This window comes from Cricetulus griseus, chromosome 2 (assembly GCF_003668045.3).
Source record: "Cricetulus griseus strain 17A/GY chromosome 2, alternate assembly CriGri-PICRH-1.0, whole genome shotgun sequence".
In the NCBI taxonomy this organism is placed as follows: Eukaryota; Metazoa; Chordata; class Mammalia; order Rodentia; family Cricetidae; genus Cricetulus; species Cricetulus griseus.
In genome coordinates this window covers 162,967,853-162,990,740 of record NC_048595.1, presented here as the reverse complement: position 1 = coordinate 162,990,740, position 22,888 = coordinate 162,967,853, and the positions used below count along the sequence as shown (strand labels likewise).

Sequence of the window (22,888 nt, the reverse complement as noted above, 5' to 3'; positions counted from 1 at the left end):
AGATAGTACAGGTATTTCACAATGAATGTGAAATATTTTTCAATAAAAAATTTGTTTTCACTTTAGAAAAAGTAACTATAAAAAATGTCCTAGTTGTATGAAGCTTTGCTGCATTGTTTTGTTGTTATAAATGATAGTTTGTGAAATGATCAATATGCAAAATAGATGTCAATATTTTAATTATAATACCATGTGATAGCTTTACAGGTTGGTCAGGACCTCCAAACCTGTACTAATAGGAAATATACTGTGTAAACAATTAGAATTATTACTTGTAAGAAATAGAAACCAACTTTGACTGCATTCAACTGAAAAACAAAAATATTTCCATCCCTAAAATTTTGCAGGTTGCATAGGTCTTCCATTGAGTGTGGCAAATTCGTACTTAGACTATGGTGTTTCCGTCTTTTCCCTACTGCCGCTCCCGAAAAGTGGCTGGCTCCTTGCCTAGACAGGCAGTAGATGAGTCTTTCTTGGTGTATTATGTTAGTAGAGAAACTCCTGAAGACCTCATGATGATGGCATGTCCAAAGAACTCTAGAAGTGATAATTTGAATATCAAAAATAATGATGTGGTTTTACAACACACACATATAGACAAGCCCAGTGATGCTCAATCTACTCTAGGCCATGACTGGAGATTAGGAGGGCTCTAACTCCTTAACTCTGAAAAGAACAGAACAAGCATTTTATCTTACTTTTTCAATTAAACTGTATTTTAGGATAACCAAATATTTGATAAAATTAAGTTCTTTATAGAAGAATCGCAGATAAAAATGACAGAATTAAACATCACCACTTAATAAATCCTCAAGAAACAGGCAAGAATATCAGTAGACCTTAAAACATTAACTGCAAGGGTGACCTTCAAAGTGCAGGGGTGTGGGTAACAGCTCCTTGAATCCACTGATCAATTTCAGCACCACTGCAAGTGGAATAACCAGAATCTTGCTTCATGATGTACTATGGTAAGAAATTCATAGTATCGTCTATAAAATGAGCTAGTTGAATATGAACCTATGCAGCCTCTCAATCTAATGTCCTTGTACAGGAAAGACAGGGATAAAGGAACAACTTAAACACAGTACTACAGTTAGCCAAATGCAGAATGTTTAGCCTTCTTCAGAGTTAGTGTCTAATTGCACTGAAAAGGGGTGAAAGTAAACTTACAGAATGAGAAATAAAAAATAACAGTCAAAGACAACATGGGCTTTGTGGATTGCCAGTTTGACATTCTCTATGTTAGGAAACAGTTAAGGATGTTTGGGGAAATTCAAGTATTGGATGATATTAGGAGCTATTAGCTTTTTGGTATACTTATATTAAGGTTTTTAATATTTTCACTATTTATTAATTAAAAGTAAATACTGAAATATGAAAGAGTAAAATGACACAACAACCTGGGTTTGCTCTAGAAAGCCTTTCCAAAAGTACAAGGGCTGATTGGCAAAATGTTAATGGTTGAAGAAAGCTAGATGACGGATCTATCTAGGCTCATAATACTAGGCTTTCTGCTTTTGTGTGTTTGTGGATATTTTCATGATAACAAGAAAGGTCATGGGACAGCAGAATGGCTCAGTGGATAAAGGCACTTGCCACAGGACTGAAAATCTGGGTTTGATCCAAGGGGACCTACACTGTGGAAGGGGAGAACTGACTCCTGCAAGTTGTGCTATGACCTTCACACTTGTACCATGCATTCACGAGCACACACACACACACACACACACACACACACACACACACACACACACACACACACACACACAGAGTATTTTACAAGGCCATGTAAAGTAGCCCACAGATCTGTCAAGGAAACTGAAGAGTTAGTGTTCAGAGCTGTGAAGGTAGAAGCAGTGTGCAGCAGCACCCACAGAAGTAATCAGGTGCCACTGTTGTCCCTGCTGAGTGACCTCTGGCTAGACCTGTGGTCCCAAAAGGCACTACAGCTGGAACCTGGTAAGGCTGGTAGCCACTTCTTTGGAGGAGTAACTTCTTGCTCCTCTGTGTTTCAAACCCTCAGTTCAAAGCCCTACCTGGGGCTTCTGACTGGCGGAACTTTAGTCTTTGGCCACCCTCCTCAGCTTCAAGGAAACCCATTATTCGGGTATTCTCTGCCTCTGCCCTGTGATGCCATGTGAGCCAACAAGTTCTCCAAGAAGCTGAGCAACTGAAAATCAAGACATGTCTCCATAGTCAACATAATCATTTCTGAAGAAGCAGAAGGAGAGCAGAACAAGCTTTGAGTTTGACTTTTCCTTGCTGACTTTAGGAAATATTAAAATTCTAGCTATTAAAAAAAAAGTGAGCTAGAAAAAGCAGAATCCTGAGTCAGGGCATGAAAGAAATCTTGTCATTCAGTGATGGGACTGCACCTCTTGGAACATGTTTATATACATGAAAATAACCATTATAGGTGAATATTTCAAGAAAATCGTAACATCTTTGCCAACTTCTCTGTTTCAGAGGTAGATATAATGAAAAGAATTAACACTAAAAATACTCAATTTTCACTAAAGGCAATTATTTTAGTTTGTTTCCTTAACAAACTTTAACAAGTTATTTAATATTCATGGCAATTAGTAACAAAAAATAGAGAATGGGTATCTGAACACAAAGATGGGCAAAGGTGAATTAGTATATGCAAAATTATTCCTATGAAGGCACAAATTATCATTATAAAGGTAAATGTGTTTGTCAAATCCGAAGTCCTATTATTAGATACTAAAGCCCTAAAACATACTTTAATATGTGTGAAACTAAAAGTAGATTGGGAAATTATTATAAAACTGTAGAATTCTACATGATGGTGCTTTACATATTTGTTATGTATGTGCCAATTAGAAGTCTAATTTCTCTTGCCTCTTGGAATTCCATCCCCTCATCAGTCACTCCTGTTCTCCTGGTTGTAATCAGTAAAACATTTTGAAATCAGGAATCACTAGCAAATATCAGATTGCAATTTTCAATTCAAATATTCTAGATACTCAATAGCTATAAAACCATGTGTGAAGAATATGGAAAAATATTAATGTCTCTCCTCCCTCCATTCCTTACCCAGCCCCTCTCTTTTTCTTTCTCTCTCTTCGTAGACTTCCAAAATGTACTTCAAATTATGGTGATAGCAAAATGTGCACATAACTGGAGATTTTGTTATGCAGTGTGACATCTCTAAACTTTTACATTTTTTTCTATTGCCAGGAGTACAAACAAGTGACCCCAACGCTGTGGTCATCGGCCTGGCACCAGAACATTTTCATTACCAGCTTCTGAATCAGGCTTTTCGGTAAGCTAGCTACTTTTCGTCTGACCATATGTTCTCCCTTCATTTCTTCTTTAGATTTTAGCACATAAGATTCTGTGTTTTAATTTCTGACTATTTAGATTGTGCATGAGGACAAATGTCTTCAAAGTCACTTCAATGTCAACATTAAATAATAATAATTATATTGGGTTTATATTTGTTTGTTTGAGACAAGGTCTGGGCCCTCCATTGATCACTAATTGAGAAAATGTCTTACAGCTGGCTCTCGAGGCATTTCCTCAGCTGAGGCTCCTTCCTCTAATGACTCTAGCTTGTGTCAAGTTGGTACACAGAAAACCAACCCATACAGGGAACCACCATTGTTTGCAGCTCTTGTAGGTACTGTGATGATCAAGCCTTTATTTAAAATTCATCTGGTAATTGCTGAATGGCTTGAGAATGTATTTCACAGAGTATGGCATTAAAATATCTTATGCTTCGCATACATTAATTGTCCTGCTTTAGCTTCTCGTGGAATTATCTGCCCTCCTTTTGTAAGACCTCCAACCATATCAGAGTTGGTGTTTATTTGAAATAGAAACACTGCATTGTTCCATACTCCTGTTAGCCTTTTATGCTTCCTCTAGCCACAGATTTTAAGAAGAAACTATTGATTGATTTTAGCTGGTAATTTGGGAAGGACATATTTAATAGGAAGTTGGGAGGTCTCTTTTAAATGAATACTAGACTCAGGGTAATAAAATGTATGTTGACATAATACTGGCTCTGTAATTGCTCGGATGCTGTCTAATTAGTACACTTTCCTAACCATATTGATTTTTTTTTTCAAACACCACATTTTAAAGCATTACAATGTACTTATAGGTCAACTCTAATTTCACAAACACACTTAACAGCTGGATGGAGAGTTAACAAAGATTCTAGGTCTTGGCCTTGTTTGCATATTGATGTTCCCACAGAGACTGTGCCTCCCAACCAGTGACTGCAGCTGTTTGGATTATATGTGGCAAATATAGGCATCTCAAATGAAACACCGATTAAATTACTATTCACGTTGATAATGAGAATAAACGTTGGATGTTAAAGCCCATTGCATAACTGCCTTCACAGGCATTATGCATCAAGACAGATGCATCAAATTTCTTATTACACTGCTTCATCCATATTATATTTTTAATGAACTGGCCTCTCTAAAATGCATGGCACATATATACATCTGTTGTACCTGCCTGAGTGAAATTGCAAATGATTTTAAAGAATTGATTTGGGGAAAGGATATAAACCAGCTGTAAAAAAAATAGGTATGATCTGGATTTGTTTTATCTAAAACATACAAATCCTAAGACCTGTGGCAACTTCTTTCCTTTTTCTTTAATGCACACTACAGGGATAATTAATGTTCCTGTACCTATCAGCTATTTTAAGAAGTAGAAATTATCAGTACATTTGATAGTTCCTAAATGACACACACACACACACACACACACACACACACACACACACAAAACAAAACAAAACAAAACAAAACACAAAAACGCCTTGGTAATTGTAGTATTAGGACCATGAATGTGGTGCTCTTGTTTTTATTCATTTCTTTATCTGTGTCACATATGTAGTTATCCCTAACTGGTAGGAAGTATTAATTTTTTTATCTTCTATAATTCTTCAGTTTGCTTTCTTTCCTAGAAATATTGTATGATTCATTAATATGAACATAGTTATATTTTTAATTCCACAGCATTATAGAAAAGTCTGTTTATCTTATGATCATAACTAGAAGCTTCATGTTTGAGCCTTTACATAATGGACCATTTGGAAGGAAGACTACATAGGTAAATAGATCATTTAATAATCTAGCCTGATCCTAGTATTAATAAGACTAAAAGATAGCTAATCATGAAAATAGCATTTTTTCATTGTAGAAAATTGTAAATGCTAAGAAAGAGTAAACTAAAAATTATCTGCTTTTGCCACCTTAAAAGAATTATTTTGGGCAGTGGTGGTGCACACCTTTAGTCCCAACACTCGGGAGGCAGAGACAGGTGGATCTCTGTGAGTTCAAGGCCAGCCTGGTCTCCAGAGCGAGTGCCCAGATAGGCTCCAAAGCTACACAGAAAAACCCTGTCTCGAAAAACCAAAAAAAAAAAACAAAACAAAACAAAAAACAAGTTCCAGGACAGCCGGGACTGGTACACAGAGAAACCCTGTCTCCAAAAAATAAAAAAGAATCATAATAGTGATTCAGTGTTTTACACATAGATAGTTTATTGGTCTCTGTGCTCATACTTATGTATACTGAAACGTCACAGTACACAAAGATCTAGGGCATTCAGGCACATAAATGTTGCCAGTCTGAAAGGCAGCTCTGCTGATGACCTCTCTCCTGTCTGAGCACTCTCTCGGGGTCAGAGCTATGCAGATTTTGATATCTTTTGGATTGCAGGGGGGATTCCTTTTCTTTTTCTAATTAAATAGTTGGGGTGGACTGGAGAGTTGGCTCAGCCATTAAAAGCACTGGCTGCCCATTCAGAGAAAGATCCAAATGCACAGGTCCCTCACAGGCACATGGGTGAAACATTTATACATATAAATAATTGTAATTATTTGTAATAGTTCCATGTATTTATATAAATAAATTTAATCATTTTACCTCCCATTCCGCTTCATCTCCCTCCCTCTCCCACTGAACCCTTCCTTCTTCCCAACATTGCTGTTGGATGGAAGAGTGCTTGCATGGAGCATGTCTTCTTTAATAGCATCAAAAGTCAGGTTTCAGTGTTCCAGTGCATTTAATTATGAATCATAAGAAGACAACAAAGGGAAGATGAACAATTAGGACCCCCGTACTCTTTGCATGTAACTCTGGAATCTAAGTATTTGGAACCCTGGACAGGGGTAATGTCAGAGTAGTGTGGTACCAAAGTCAAATTAGAAAATTTTTGTGGAACTTTTCTGTATTTGAAATGGCTGTCTACTGTGCAGTCCTAATTGAAGCCTCCAAAAGGGTCAGTGAGATGGCAGAGTGTATAAAGGTGCTTGCTGCCCAGTGGAAGGAGAGAACCTACTCCTACAAGTTCATACAATAAGAAGTTAAAGCTTTGGACATGAGGCATGTAGAAATGCAACCCAGAAGTTTTTAGATACCTGTGTACCCTGAACTGTGCTCAAAATAAAGAGCATTGCACCCCACCCAGATGCTCCCGTTGCTGGGAGCACTGCTTCTCCCCAGGTAGTCCCTGCTCTGGTTTCTGTCACTAAGGCCTGTTCAGTTCACTTTTTGTTCTGAGCTTTGCCCACATGGTGACAAGCAGTGGAGCTTCACTCTTGGCTCTGCTACTTCTTGCATTGTGTAATGTAGTGTATTGTGTGAGCTTTCCATGCCTCTTTTCTACTGTTCCTGGGCATCTTGTTAGATGTGTGGAGGTGTCCAATAGACTCAGGCTGTAGCCCATCTTCACTGCAGATGCTGACACTGATCCTGGCCTCAGAGGGAAGTCACTTGAAAAGATGGTATAGTGTAGCTAAGAAAGTTACTGGTTCTGATCCTGGTTCTGGCTCTCTGAAGCAAGGCCCATGGGATTTAATGTGTGAGAAGGTCCCTTTGACATTCTCTGCCACTTTGAGTCGTAGTCCCCATCTGCCCTTCCGCAGCTTGTCTCTTGCTATGCAGCCTTGGGTTTTCTGTATGCTGTTCCCCAGCTAGGATTTTTTCAGTTCTTTTCTTTGCCAGCCTGAAACTTAGAGGCAGAGGCTTTGGTATCAGGCCTTCTTGTCTTTTCCCTTCATTTCTTACACCACCATAGACTTACAATTAGATAGTTTTACATTTCCTGCCAGAATGTTATTTCTAGTAACAGAAATAGAAAACCACCAGTCACCGGTTGTTGCCTACTTAGTAGCTATAGGAACACTCAAGGTAGAGAAAAAGCTGCTTTTAGTACACTTGTCATTGTTCATGACACAGCATTTCACTGTTTTCATTGTGTGTCCAGGCTGGCCTTGAACTTGAGATCTTCCAACCCCTGCCTCCACAGAGGGAATTCTGAGAATATAGGAGTGTGCTACCATGCCTGGCTCTATTTTCATGCTCTCTGAAAAATATTTAACCACAAAAGACCTTTAAACCTGTGCCTAGGAAACATTTACTTAAATGTTCTTCAACCCTTCCAAGATCCAGTGAGGCCCATGCTGAGCAGAGAACAGTAGGGCCAGAGCCACCTTCCCAGCCACTACAGAGCCAGCTTAGGGAATGGAGAGGAGCCCACAGGTTCAGCCCTTCCAGGGAAGACACTCAAAATTAAATATACACATCAGTCAAGATGGTAATTCTCATCCCCAGCTAATATATAATAAAATATTAACCAAGCTAAGTCAAATGAGTTTTTAGTTTTGCTGTATAAGTGGAAAGCAATTTTGAGGTCTAGTGCATAAAGTATTTCAGTTCCATGATGCAGAAGCAAATAAATGGGATTGGGAGGCAGGGCTAGGTGAGTCATCCTGGGCTGTGCTGAGCCACTGCTAGCACTGTGGTTCTTTAAGACCAGCAGAGGGCTTTGCAAGCTCTGTCCTGTGCTGTGAGCAATTTGTAGTAACTAACAGTAAACCTGTAATAGTCCGGTATTGGTTTTTACTTAATAAAATATTTAATCATAAATGTCTGAATTCTGCATCTCCCACAGGAAGTTATTTCTGTGCCCACTGACAAGAATAATTTAGCAGTTTCATAGCCGAGTGCTTAATTACTCATAATTGTGAGGGATAAGATGTGATGAATTCTTTCTCCATGGACATACTAAATATTTTAACTAAGTAGATGACTTCAAGTAAATTAAGCTAGTGAGGTCATTTATTTCATGGTTAAAATCAGATTAAGTAATAATGTATCTCCAATTCCACCAGACAGTAATCCAAACTTGACTACCTCTGGTGACTCAAGCTGCTTTGTTGGGATAGGTGGCAGATTTGAGGGGTAGGTGTTAAGTTTGTGAAGATCTGCAATGTTTGATAATGCACCCTAGTAGAGCTTGTTTCTCACACTTCGGGAAATCTTGACACCTTTTGTCCTGTGAAAGAGTACTGTTTGTCCTGTGGTAGACGTGGTGGTAGACTGCCCTTTAAACCTCCTTAGCAGTGATTCAGGATAATGGCCTCATTTGCGGTGTTGAGAGCAGTCAGAGGCTGTATGAAGAGGTGAAATCACAAGGAGAAACTAAAAAATTCTCTGCTAAACTTTTGAAGTGAAAATAAACTTAACATTTTGAAGTAAAGGAGATGGAATTGCAAGTATTCAGTGTGTGCACTCCTCCATCACGGCAGCAACAACCCTGTGGTGTCTTCAGAGGCTCTGGAGCCTCCTGCTTCCCATTAGGGAAGGGAAACAACTCGTCTCATTAAGTTAAGCTTCTTCCCTCCAGTGCCTTATTTAGCGTTAGTTCTCTTAATTCTCTTTCCCTGGTGATTTGGTAAAATCACTAAAGGTAAAAGGTTGAAGCAATCCCAAATTTAATAATCTATCACCTTTCTTTAGTGTATCTGTGTGTGTAATTCCCAGCAGTTCTTTGTGAATTCATTAGAAGACAGCAAGTCATTAAAAGTTAATAAGAAACTATTTGTTTCTGTGATTGTGAATAAAACCACTTTGTAAGTCTGACATTTTTTCCCACTCATAAAAGACTTGCTGTTAGCCTGTCTCTATTTTCTCAATCTCTCTAGGTTACTCCTGGATGGAGCCCCTCTGATAGCTATCCACAAGGCCAGGTATTACAAGAGAAAAGATGGCTTAGCCCTGGGACCAGGACCATTTGTAACCGCTTTAGAATATGCCACAGACATGAAAGCCATAGTCGTGGGGAAACCAGAGAAGACATTCTTTCTGGAAGCATTGAGGGACACTGGCTGTGCACCAGAGGAGGCCATCATGATAGGAGATGTAAGTAGAAAAGCCCAAGAGATGTCCTGAGTTGTCTGTCATGCTAGCAGATGCAGCTTCAAATCCCTGCCTCCTGTGGCAGCTGTCCTGTTCAGTGGTATTCTTGTAAAATTAGAGTGTTGTGTCTAACATGTCTCCATAGCAACCAAATAAATATATATATATATATATATATATATATATTATATATATATATGAAAAAACCATTTATACTCCAGTGAGCTAAATGCTTTATGCTAAAGAAAATCCCAATTCAGATCTCAAATTTTTTTAATGTAACTTGTACAGAAAACCTATACCAAAAGAATTGTTGTCTTTTTAGCATAAACTGATGGAATTACCCAATTGGTGTATCCCTTAATCAGGGATGCTGACCACTTTATCTCTTTGAGTAGTAGGGTGGAGCCTGGAATGAGTGGAAGATAGTCACCTGTGGTGATGTGCACCTTACTGTTGTCCTCAGGAACTGAGCTGGTGTTATTCCTACGTGTGCTGTGTATGTTGTTAGTATGAGTAGTTTAATTTAGGTCTAAATGACAGCATGCCAGGCTGGAAGCAACCACTAATACTGTCTGATCCAACCCTTATTTTACACATTAGGAAACTGAAGCCTAGAGAGGTGGGTCTCCTTCCTAGCACAGCTGGATGTAGACCTCAGGGTTTGGACTCCTTCCTAGCTTCTTAGTCTCTGGTGCTGAAAGTGTCACAGTCCTCCTGGTGTCACCTTTTACTTCTGGAGTCATCTACTTAAGTTGATAGAATGGTCATCGAACATGATCGTAATTTGATAAACTATGGGTTTTTTTTTTGGTCCATCTTTTCCTCTTGGCATTCCACCTGGTTCCCCAGACAAATGTGTGTGACAAGATAATTATCTGGGACTGAAAACTCCGAGAGATACAGGATGGGGGGAGGGAGAAGCATGCAGTGGGGTGCTCAGCTGCATGTGGTTGCCAGTATACAGGAGGGAGGCAGCTCCCTCCTCCCTCTCCCCATCCTCATTCTTCAGGGAAAATTTAGCTGTGTTAACATAAAAGGTCTTTATAGACTTCAAAGGAAGACTTTGGCATTTGGGAAGATCATTTCCATGAACCATTGTTGAATAATAAGTCATTTTTTAGAAAGGAATTGTCTTCAGGCATGATCTAAGTGAGTGTGCTTTCAGACATGAATTGGCAAGGTTGGCTGTCTTGATGCTCCTCTTAGGCTTTAAATTTTTAGTTACCCACATCCATTGCCAAAATCAACCAAGTATATGTTGGCTAGGCTTCTGGTTTGGGAGAATTTTTAAAAATAAAATTTCCCTGTCCTGAATCTAAAATGGCTGAAAGACATATAAGAAAGTGTTCAACATCCTTAGCCATTAGGGAAATGTAAATCAAAACAACTATTGAGATACCATCTTACTCCTGTACAATGGCCAAAATCAAAAATACCAATGACAGTTTATGCTGGAGAGGATGTGGAGAAAGGGGAACACTTCACTGCTGGTGGGAGTGCCAACTTGTACAGCCACTTTGGAAATCAGTATGGTGACTCTTCAAGAAAATGGGAAACAGTCTACCACACGATCCAGCAATTCCACTCTTAGGCATATACCCAAAAGAAGCACATTCATACAACAAGGACATCTGTTCAATGATATTCATAGCAGCATTATTTGTAATAGCCAGAAACTGGAAGCAGCCTAAATGCCCTTCAACCAAAGAATGGATAGAGAAAATGTGGTTCATTTACACAACGGAGTACTACTCAGTAGAAAAAAACAATGGAATCTTGAGATTTGCAGGAAAATGGATGGAACTAGAAGAAACCATTTTGAGTGAGGTAACCCAATCACAAAAAGACAAACATGATATGTACTCCCTCATATGTGGATTTTAGACATAGAGTAAAGGATTACCAGCCTACAATCCACACTGCCAGAGAAACTAGTAAACAAGGAGGACCCTAAGAGAGACATACATGTTCCCCTGGAGAAGGGAAAGGGTCAAGATCCCCTGAGCAAATTGAGAGCACGGGAAGAGGGGGGAGGGAGCTAGGAGAATGAGAAGGGGAGAAGAGGAGGGATGCAGAGGACATGAGGGAGCAGAAAAGTTGAGTCAGGCGAAGAATAGAAGATAACAAGAATGGAGATACCATAATAGAGGGAGACATTTTAAGTTTACAGATAAATCAGGCACTAGGGAAATGTCTGGAGATCTACAAAGATGCCACCAGCTAACAATCTAAGCAACAGAGGAGAGGCTACCTTAAATGCCCTCCCCTGATAATGAGATTGATGACTGACTTATATGCTACCTGATAGCCCTCATCCAGCAGCTGGTGGAAGTAGAAGCAGACACCCACAACTAACCACTGAACTGAACTGGAATCCAGATGCAGAGAAGGACGAGTGAAGAACAAAGGTGTCCAGACCAGGCTGGTGAAACCCACAGAAACAGCTGATCTGAACATCAGGGAACTCTTGCTCCCCAGACTGATATCTGGTATACCAGCATGGGACTGATCCAGACCCCAGGAACATGGGTTTCAGTGTGGAAACCTTGGAAATCTACGGGACCTGCTGTAGTAGTTCAGTACTTATCCCTAGCATAGGTGTGGACTTTGGGAGCCCATTCCACATAGAGGAATACTCCCTGAGCCAAGACACACGGGGATAGGCCTAGGCCCTATCCCAAAGGATATGATAGACTTTGATGACACCCTATGGAAAGCCTCACCATCCTGGGGGAGCGGAAAGGATAAGTGATAGGTAGGGTTTTAGTTAGGGAGGAGTGGTAGGGGAGGATGGGAGGAAGAAGGGAACTGGGATTGTCATGTAAAACAATCTTGTTCCTAATTCAAATTAAAAAAAACTCTGAGAGAAAAAAAAGTCTCTGTCCTGTCCTGCCCAGCTAGCCTCAAACTTATTCATTCAATGGATTTTTTTGTCTCAGCTTCCTGAGTGCTGGGACCATGGGTATGTGCCACCACACCCAGCTCCACCAGGTATATTCATCTCTGTCTTGAGTAAGAATTGGTTGAAGGAGCTCCCTCTAGTCGGCTCTGATTGCCAAATGTGAAATGAATGTAGACAGTCTGCTTACATAAACTACTTCACTTGATCCTACATGGTTAGATGGATTTTAAAGGCATTTGGCCACTGAAAAGTTATTTTGTGAGTCTAGTTCATTGACTGTCTGAAGCTTGGTAATTAATTCACCTCTCAAGGATGTGGTTTCTCATGATCTCCCTTGAGAGGGCAGACACGCATGTGAAAAGTATGGAGACTCATCCCTGTGTGTGTTCTGTGTTCAGTTACTGGGACTCCTGCTCTAGTGTACACCTTCTGCTCTGATGGTGTTCTCCAGCATGGCTTCCTTCTCAAGAGTGTTCACACACAGCTCCTTAACCCTTTATACACATGTTCTTTTCTTACATTTTAAGAAAGAAGAAAAGCAGGGTTTGGTGGATTGAATAGGTATTGCCCCGTAGACTCATGTGTTTGGATACTTGTCCATAGTGAGGAGTAGCACTATTAGGAGGTACCATTTAGGAATTGTGTTCTTGTTGGAGTGGGTGTGGCCTTGTTGGAGGAAGTGTGACACTGTGGAGGTGGGCTTAGAGGTGTCATATATGCTTAAGCCACGCCCAGTAGGACAGTTGCTTCTGCTGCCTGCAGATCAAGATGTAGAACTCTTAGCTCCTTCTCTAGCACCATGTTTGCCTGCACGATGCCATGAAGATAATGGACTAAACCACTAAAACTGTAAGCCAGCCCCAATTAAATGTTTTCCTTTATAAGAGTTGCCGGATCTCTGTGAGTTCAAGGCCAGCCTGGTCTCCAGAGCGAGTGCCAGGATAGGCTCCGAAAGAGAAACCCTGTCTCGAAAAAAAAGAGAGTTGCCGTGGTCATGGTGTCCCTTCACAGCAATAGAAACCCTAAGACTCAGGGAATTTTAGGTGGCCAGTGCAGCCCAATCAGTCATTGGTGGAGTTTGTTGGCAAGCTGAGTGAAGACTGGATTAAATGTCTTTATGTTTTTTCCAGGATTGCAGGGATGATGTTGGTGGGGCTCAGAACACTGGCATGCTGGGCATCTTAGTCAAAACTGGTATGTATCTCCTATAATGACTTTTCAAAGAGAAGGATGGAGTGGGGCATGGTGGAACACCTTTAACACCAGCACTTGGGAGGCTGAGAGTGACAGATTGCCATGAGTTTGGGGCCAGTCTGGCCTACATAGCAAGTTCCAGGCCAGTCAGGAAACCCTGTCTCCCTGAAACCAGGATATTAGAGGTCGCAGTTGCTAGAACAGCCTTGGCAGAAGTGGCAGAGCTCTTTGGCACTTTAGTTTTCTTTCTACCATGAAGCTAAAAGGGAATGAGTTTAGGATTCCAGGAAAAGGCCTGGAGGGATGCTGCGCTGCACCAAGCCACAACAGGCTGGAGTCATTGGAAAAGTTACACAGAGAAGCACACACAGTTGTGTAAGAGGCCTGGGTCACGGTGCTCTGAAAATAACTCCTGTATTGTGTGGCTGGATAGTGAGGGCTGTGATCTCTAGGAACAGGCCTGCATCTATGCTTTTATCCTTCCTGTTCATTGTGCATTTTTAAAAGTATATGCAGAAAACATTTTTCTTGTCTCTTAACTTGTTCTGTTTTGGTGTTCAAAAGTTCAAAAGTATGTAGGAATATAGCTCAGTGGTAGAAGGCTTGACTGCATAAAGCCCTGCGTTTGAACTTTAGCACCATAGAAAAACAAGAGTTTACAAATTATTTCCACTAAAATTAGTTTCCTTCACATAGTCTCTGAAGTTTAGGAAAAAGGAAATTCCTTTGGCAGGTTCAGCTAATCTAGTCTTTTGACAGCAATACAGTGGTTAATTGTCCTGTGTCTTGGTCTCAGCTCTATGCTGACTATGCTGTGTGAGATGATCAAGCAAGGATGAAAACATGAAGTCACAGAAGAGTTATTACAGTGACCACAAAAGTGAGATCTCGTAAGAGCTGCTTTGAGTTTAGCAATGAAAACAAAAATGTATATGGTTGGAAAATGTCAGACAGTTCAAGGCGCTGTGTGAAGTAAGAAAATGCTTGAGCTTGTGTAGGGGCCATTTGGGGCCTTGCAAACAGTAAATGCTATCACTTCATAGTTAACCCAGCATCTCTTTAAATTTCTCTATCATCTCCTACTCAGGAGCACTACAACCCTATGATGTCAGCAACAAGGGAGCAGGAGAGAAGTCAAGAAAAACGCCCATCCATCCTCCCTTTGTTTCCTTCTCACTTTACTACCATTGAAGGAACCCTAGGATAACTGTTTTTGCTTTTGTCTATTAGTTCATGAATTTTTCCTTTTTTAAGCTCATAAAACTAAGGATTTTTGTACCAGCCACCCTAACTGGATCTGTGCAGTGCTGTGAATGGTCCATCTGCCCTGGCTGAGGTCCACCCACTCTGCTTTCTTCCTCTCGAGCAGCTGATTATCAGCAGCCTATCTCAGCTGCATCAAGTTAGTCCTGAAGAAGCCACTATCTGAACCATGTAATCAGTAAAGCAACTGGCCCTCGAGAGAACAGGCCTTTCGTACTGTTGATCTTAGAAAAACTTAGAGGAAGCCCATTGCTCTAAACCACAAGAACAGTGGCACTGGTGACTTCCAGCTCAGTGCAGTGGATAAGCATGAGCTGTCCCGGAATTTAAGATTACTCTGAATATCTATATTCATATCCAGTAAGAGTACTTTTCATGGACTGTCTTGAGCAATTTTGCTTCTTAGTGGAAGCATATGTTCGGTGGTCGGTTTTGTATGTTCAGCTGCTGGTTAAAAGACTTCTGACTTGTCCTAATCGGAATTTAATCCTGCTTAGCATGTGAAATGGTGATCTAGAGAACAGTGTGACTCTTTATCTTACAGCATCCACACAGCTTCTTTACTGTCTCCCTCATCTCCCAGGAAGGCACTGGCTGCTGCTGTGAACCAAGCAGATGTGCACCCTGCTTCATGTATTCAGCCAACATGATTGAGCACCTGCCTTGTGCCAGACACCATGATAGGGCAACAACTAAGCCACTGTGTCTTTTGAGCTGTGTAGAAATCCCACTTACTAACTAGTCTAGCCAAAGCATTCCAGAATCCCATGGCTTAGACACTTATCTGTCCCTTAGACCACTGGATCTGGAAAGGAGGTGGTAGAGCAGTAATTAGTCATTGACATGCCAAGCAGAAACTGCCTGCAGGTTTGCTTTTAGCAGGATTTAGCTTAAGAGTTAAGCAGTAGAGTTTGCTGTGTGCAGAGAGCCCCTTGAGAATTGGGGGCAAGTGAGGTATGTGTTAATTACCTTTAGACCTTTGATGTTGATATTGAAGAACTCTAGTAGGACAGAACAAGATCCACCTTCTGAAAGAGGGAGCAGCGGAACCCAAGGGGTCTGTTTTGTGAGGGAAACTAAATTCAGGCAGAGAAACCCCCAATAAAGCTACAGAATAAATAGAGGTCCTAGAAAAGGAGACAGAAAAAGGAAGCAAAATGCACGGTAGTCATGCAGGCCACAGGCAAGTGCCTCCTCAGCCCTCCTCTCCCTCCTCTCTCTCCCTCTCTTCTCTCCTGTCCATATTTAAGGAATGCTTACCATGTGGCCATCATGATGTTAGGTGTTAGGGATCCATTAGGGTTCTGAGCAGACATAATCCCTGCTTCTAGAAGACTTACAGTCTCCATAGCTGTGAGTCATCAAACACATGGGTAGCTACAAATTATAAACATTTCGAGACAACTGGATGCTAGGAGGGAAGAGGAAATCCATTGGGCCCAGTAAGAGACCCTGCTGCCTCCTTTACATATATAAAACCTCCCGACAACCCCTGCATGGACGGGTTTCCTCTTTGGACTGATGTGTTGTAAGCCAGGCCCATGAATTCCAGAGTCACAAGTTAGACAGCAGGCCTAAACTTGGCACCTGATTCATGGCTAGTCTGCTATTTTAAAAAGCATTGATTTAAATCACCAGCCCATCTTTAGGACTGAAGGTTGGGGAGAAAATGATTCTGTGATTTGAAGGAAACCTTAACTGTAAATTGACCCCCCCCCACACACACACCTAGAACTATCCATTGTGAAAGATCAGAGGACCTGGGAAAGTGATAAATGTGACAGTTCTTTGAATTGCACCTTGCTTCAGGGTAAGGTGCTTTTGGAGGATGTGGACCCCTTGATTCTCTGGTAGGGTTGCTCCTGGGTGTGTTGAACTTGGCATTCTAGCCGTAGCTTTTGTTCACTGGCTTTGCCTTCATTTCAGGGAAATACCGAACTGCAGATGAAGAAAAAATTAATCCACCTCCCTACTTAACTTGCGAGAGCTTCCCTCACGCTGTGGACCACATTCTGCAGCATCTCCTGTGAACTCACATGTGATTCGCATGAGGCAGCCTGATCCACAGCTTCCATTGTCTAGACTAGATGGATGGAAGCCTCTCTAATTCAGTGGCATCAGCAGACAGCGCCATCCAGTGCCAACCCTGTTGAACCTTCATTCATTGTGCATTAATTAGAAAGAGGGGTATTGAATTACAGCCAGCACTGAGCTGGCTAATCTCTTTTGTTTAGTTTTGTAAAAGAAGATGAGACCTGAAGAAAGGGAGAGCCGAGATTTTTGTGCCATTCCTGTTAAAATATTCATCAGGTTCACTGGGCTGGGAGGAGACGCTCCTGCGGGAGTGGAGTAGCAGAGGTTCTCACTTCTCTTTGCTGGGAATGAGAGGACAGCCGACTCGTGCAGGGATGCACTGAAAGGTGCATTAGATGCCCAGTTCAACTGTGAAACCCAGCACAAGAGCCAAGTAGAATGCAAGACAGAAGTAGCATGGCAAGTCCTTCTGCTGATATTCAATGAAGCTGCTGTAACAGATGTGGAAAGCCAAACCTTCCACTGTATTCCCAGCACAGATGACTTCTTTTTCTCTTCATTAGCCAGAGATGACTAATTTAAATTTAGAACCCGAATTTAATTTAAAATAATATTTCCATTAATAACCTATTCATTGCAGATACCTATTATACTGTGTAACAGTTGTTTTGGAAATTTTATGTAAAATTAAAACTATCAGTATTTTACAGATGTTTTAATTAGACATTGTTATTAACAGGAACAGTGCAGAAACTAAAATCAAGCCTTTAATGTCTTATAGACCGTGCATTTTTGAAGTTAGTGTCCACTGGGGACCTATTAACTGTACATTTGCAAGATTTCATTATTTTTGCCTCTGACACTATGGGAGAAATCTTTTTAGAACTATTGGGACAGATTCAAGCTTTTATGTACTTCTTACTACAGTTGTAAAATGAGATCTCGTCTCGGCGCCTGGATTATTCTTCTTATGTTAAACCCACCCAAATGAAGGAGACTAAGTAGGTAATGATTTTCCTGGTGCATTTGCATGCTGTGCTAATCCGAGGCCGTGGCAATTGCTTTACAGGGCTCTTGGGCATTGAATTATTAGAATGTAATTGTGCATCATTGCAGTGCTCACCTTATTGAGGCACACACTAATGTTAATGAGCTTCAGGCTCTGATGCTTGTTTAGAGATCAGCTCCGTCTTGGAGGGGAGGGAACAAAGCTAAATAAATGTCCTTCAGTAGGTGCTGCTTTCTTGGTTTTGCAAATGCCCCAACTTAGTACTTATACACTGTCAAGTGCAGATGACAGTGGCATGATCACCATGCCCAGTCAGAAAGACATGAGGAGTAGCTGGGGGTACAGCTCCTGGTGCCTGGCGAGCTCAAGCCCTTTGACTCTGAGCAGGACTAAGTCACCCCACCCCTCACTGTGTTAAGTACTGCTGTTAAGCATCTAACATGGGAACCCATACTAAGTATGTAGCCTAGAAAACCTGAAAAGGGCTGTCTTGATGAGATTGGTCTTGAGGGTCAAATGCTGTGCTGCATAGACCTCCAGAAAGAGCTGCATGTGGATAAAAGCTCAGCTGGCAGGAAAGCTACACTGCCCTGGCACCTGGGAAAGGGGCCACAGCCATCTGTAGTCTGTGATTTGGGTGCCAAGAGCAATTGTTCCTTGCTCAGGAATTATCAGATATTCCGTAGCTGGTGTGCATGAACTGCTGTGCTCGCCCCGGTTATTGTGAGAAATACTAAGTGTAGAAGGAAAGGCTTTTACCCTAAGGGGCTTTCTAGTTGAGAGCCTAAGAAGACAATACTGAGGATCACTAGGAAGGTGGGAATCCATGTGCTCTCTGATGACTTCCCCACCTGCAAGATGGAGCGAGGTGTCACAGCATCCTGCCCAGGTGGTATCTATAACAGTGCCCTCAAGCAGTCCCACATCTCTTCTCTGGACAAGAGTGGCTCATTCTTTTTATGTCTGCCGCCATGCAGGCAACCGAACCAGTGGAAATGAGCTAAATATCACAGGAATTTAATGCTAGGAGGCTTTATTGTGGATGGAGAGGAAGCAAACGGTGGAGCAGATGCTCTGGAGACAGGGCAGAGCTAAAGCAAAGGCAGCTTATGATAGAGCCAGTGTATCATGGTCACAGGATAGAAGAGATCTCAGCCAGGCATCCAGCCTGGAGAAGCAGCTTGCTCCAGTGCCCCTAGGACCATGGGAATCTGTAACATTTAACACTCATTAGGGCTTGTTAACTGGCCTGTTCGGAGGTCCAGGATGATAGCTTACAAGCTTACCTTAGACTTGCTAGACACTCCAGTAAGCGGTTGAGCTAGTCAGTCATCTTGGTCTCCTGCAGGAAATGTAACTCAAGTGTCTAAGGGGCTTCCTTCACCAGTTCTCCTAGTTTTTATTGGTGCTGTGACAAAATGTCGTGAGGGAGGGAGGTTTTTAGCTTACAGATCACAGTCCCAAGTTCTTCATGGTAGGGAATCCAAGGCAGCAGAAGCTTGAAGCAGCTGTCCACAACACATCCCCACTCAGAAGAGTGCATCCTGTTCAAGGGCCTTAATCCATTTTATATGGTCCAGGATCACAACCAGGAAATGGTGCCACCCAGAGCACACAGTTCTTACCACAACAAAATCAAGAGAATCCCCTATCGGCAGCCCAGAGTGATTCTTGATTCTGTTGGAACAGCACTAGCCGTCACTTAGGCATCTCACAATCAAAGGGTTATGTTGTATTCATATGAAAGACTGAATCCACACTGGTTTCATTGTTAACTTATAGGCCAGAAAATGGGTCAAATGATCCTATGAGAGTAGGGTGGTGCTGATGATAGGGCATGACAGGAAATGATGGGAATCATGAGCACAGAACACACTGGAGGAGTGTGAGCCAATCCAGTAGTGACCAGGTTTCCATCACTCCTCTGACACCTCACACAACTGTAGGTGTGTGCCTGCCACACTACATCTATCAGAACCTACCATAATGACAAGGCACAGAACAGAGACCACGTCATTGTGATGGCTCTACACAGGAAAGGGATCACCCCATTGTGATGACTCCACAAATGTCTCCAGGTGTGATGTCAGATACTATACTCCCTTGGAATGATAGCGATGTCACTTCACCTTTAATCCCACACTTTAAAACTCCAGTATCCTGTAGGGTGGGGAAGGTTGAAACACCCTGTATTTATTATGTTCAGTTAGCTTTGGATCAGTGGTTCCAGTAACATGAAATTAAAGTCCTTAGGCTCCTGCAATAAAAAAATTTAAAACTGCATTAATCTATTTGACCAAAACACTCCTCCCTGAGTGGCAGAATGAATCCCTTTTTCATATTACAGTCATTTGCATGGAGCCATGTTTACATTATCGTGTTTATTTGTCATAAATCACAAAGATGTTTTCCACATAAATTCACGTGGATTTTGCTGGCTTTTTATGATACCAGCCATCAAGGCCTACTAGCTGGAAGCACATTTCTATCTTTAAGAGGCAGCAATGAGGCACCAGATCAAAAATCATATAAACTGCTTAGGTCACTAACAACTTTGAGTATCTTCTAGTGTTTACTTTCATGTCATACATTGGAACAGTTTTCATGACTGATGTGCCTGAGAAATTTGTATTTATTAAATGCTTACTGTGGCTAAAGCATAAGGAATACAGCAGACATAGTTCTGTCTCCTAAGATGAGCATCTTCTAGTCAGCATTGAGGCATATAAAAATGAACCTAACAATACAAAGGACTCCAACAAATTCAAAGCAATGGAAGACTTCCTATATGGAGTGCAGAAGCTGAGTGTTGGGAACAGTTTCCTTAACCTCTAGAGATCAGGTAGCTGTTGGCCTACACCGTTTTAAAGAACACTTCATTAAATCAGTAGGAATGAAAAAAGGACCTCAAACCATGGTACTTAACAATGGAATCACATACACAGATGTCGAATACAGTGTGAATGATTGGTAAGTGATGAAGACAACCACTGACGGTAAGGCTGGGTTTACTGGAGGTAAGTGTGGACCACCAGCCAGACATCTAAAGGATGCGAGTGATACAAGAGCAAGGGTTGACTAACCCTAACTGCCATCATTGAGAATGATGTTTCTAGGAAGATTAGATTTGGCAATGTTAGGCCTAAATTTCCATGTTGACTTGGGCTGAGTCACTACTGTGCCCTTTAGAGAGTCTCTGGCCCTCACCAGTTCACCTCCCTCCCTGCCTCTGCCTTGTACTATAGCTAACACACCTTACTCATGTGCTACCAATTTCCTTGCTACCTGTGAACTCTGATTTATAACAAATAACAACAAAATGCCCCACATTGGATTAAGTTAAATTTTATTTATTCCAACCACTGAGAAGTCAACTCCTCAGACAACTTCATATGTGTGTGTATGTAATGTGTGTGTATATAATCTTTTTTAAATGAATGTGTGTGCATGTGCATATGTGTTCTAGAGCCCAGAGGACAACCTCGAGTGTCACCCTCAGAAACACCATCCACCTCCTCTGAGACAGGATCTTGTTGGCCTGGAGCTCACCTGCCTGGCCAGTGAGCCAGAGTGACCTCCTGTCTCTGTTACCTCCCCAACACTGGAGTTTTAAGCATGCACCACTCAGCCTGGCATGTTTATGTGAATGTTTGGGATCAAACTCAGACCCTCATATTTGTAAGGCAAACACTCTCTTCTAAGAATGACATAGTTTTATAAAAATCAGGAACTCAACAGCTGCAGTTACCTGTACTGAGCTGCAAAGATTGGGCCTATTGCCAGGCAGTGATGGTGCACACCTTTAACCTCAGCAATTGGTAGGAAGAGGCAGGCAGATCTCTGTGAGTTTAAGGCCAGCCTGGTCTACAAAACGAGCTCCAGGACAGCCAAAGTTGTTCCACGGAGAAACCCTGTCTGGGCTGGGGGGGGGGGGGACAGGGAGATGTTTATGGATCCTTATACTCCCCTGGGTAACTATTGTTTATTGATGGATGCTGGGTGGGGGATGGGGGTGGGAACAGTCATTATATTAAGTTGTATGCCCACAGATGAGCCCACCAGTTCTATACTCAAATCATGCATTGATTAAATTCAATGAGTAAATGAGTAACAAAACAAAAAAGACATTATGAAGGGAGAGGGAGAGAGAGATGATGGGAGTAGGAGGAAGGGAAGAGAGGGTAGGCTAAGTAGAATACATTATACACATATATGAAACTGTCAAATTTAATTTAGTAAATAGGAGGCCGAAGAGATGGCTTGGTGGTTAGAGCACTTGCACTCTTATAGAGGACCCTAGTATGGGGGTACAGAGCACTCGTGTTGGGCAGCTCACAACTGCCTGTGACTCCAGCTACAGGTGACCCAGGGGAGCTGATACACTCCTCTGGCCTCCATGGCATATGTACACATGTGACACACACTCATACAGAAACATAAGGAACAAATGAATAATGGTAGATACTCTAGAGTAAATCCATGTATTAGTGTGTCTCCTTTCTTAACGTACCCCCCCCAAGAAAGGAAGAGAATAGAGAAATTATAGACCCACAAGATCAGCCAGTGAGAGAATGCAGATGAGAAGATGTGGCAATGGAAGATGCAAAGTAGATGGAGTGCTAACCAAACTGAGCAACAAATAAAAAGACAAAAAAACTCCACATACACAATTTATCCTTCAGAACACTTTCCTCAAAGACTGGAATCTTCCAGGCACCAGGAGAAGGTTGTGAGGCAGAGCTGAAAAGTCAAGTGGTTGAAAGTTAGCTAACAAACTAATTGGGATCCAGAAGCCCTGAGAAGCTAGGGCAGGAGAATGGAGGTTTTTCTTTATCCCCTAGGAAAAAGGAAGTTAAGGGCTTGGGGACAGTATGTGGCAGGACAGTGGTCATGGTGGTTAGCTAGGGTAAGAGGGGTGAAAAGAGAGTGTAGCTGCAAATACGGTTCTATGGTGGTCTCCTTCCCTAAAGCAGAGGGAGTGGGGAGAACAGAGTTACATGGGGTGTGCATGTTTAGAAAAGCACACTCGGGAGGCAGAGGTAGACGGATCTCTGTGAATTCAAGGCCAGACTGGTCTACAAAGCGAGTACTAGACCAGCCAGCACTACACAAGTCTTGGAAGAAAGCAAGGAAGGAGGGTAGGGGAGAGAGAGAGGGAGGAAGGGGAGGGGATACTGATGGTATCTGACAGGCTTAAGAACAAGTTACAAGAATGAAATTATGAACAGAGACTAAGAAAATAATTTTCTTCAAAATGAAGACCTCGGTTCACAAATAAGGAATACCACAGGA

General features: G+C 41.8%; 1 protein-coding gene across 3 annotated transcripts in view; it reads left to right on the top strand.

Annotated features, from left to right (window-relative positions):
• The window catches only part of Hdhd2 (haloacid dehalogenase like hydrolase domain containing 2), a 28,480-nt gene extending 10,661 nt beyond the window's left edge, over positions 1 to 17,819 (top strand). For all 3 annotated transcript variants that reach the window (XM_027397927.2, XM_027397928.2, XM_027397930.2), the window contains 4 exons: positions 3,202 to 3,286; positions 8,978 to 9,194; positions 13,227 to 13,290; positions 16,480 to 17,819. In XM_027397927.2, the coding sequence (XP_027253728.1) occupies positions 3,202 to 3,286; positions 8,978 to 9,194; positions 13,227 to 13,290; positions 16,480 to 16,583 (470 nt within the window). In that variant the 3' untranslated portion in view covers positions 16,584 to 17,819. The remainder of the gene's footprint in view (positions 1 to 3,201; positions 3,287 to 8,977; positions 9,195 to 13,226; positions 13,291 to 16,479) is intronic.
• Positions 17,820 to 22,888: the final 5,069 nt, after the last annotated feature.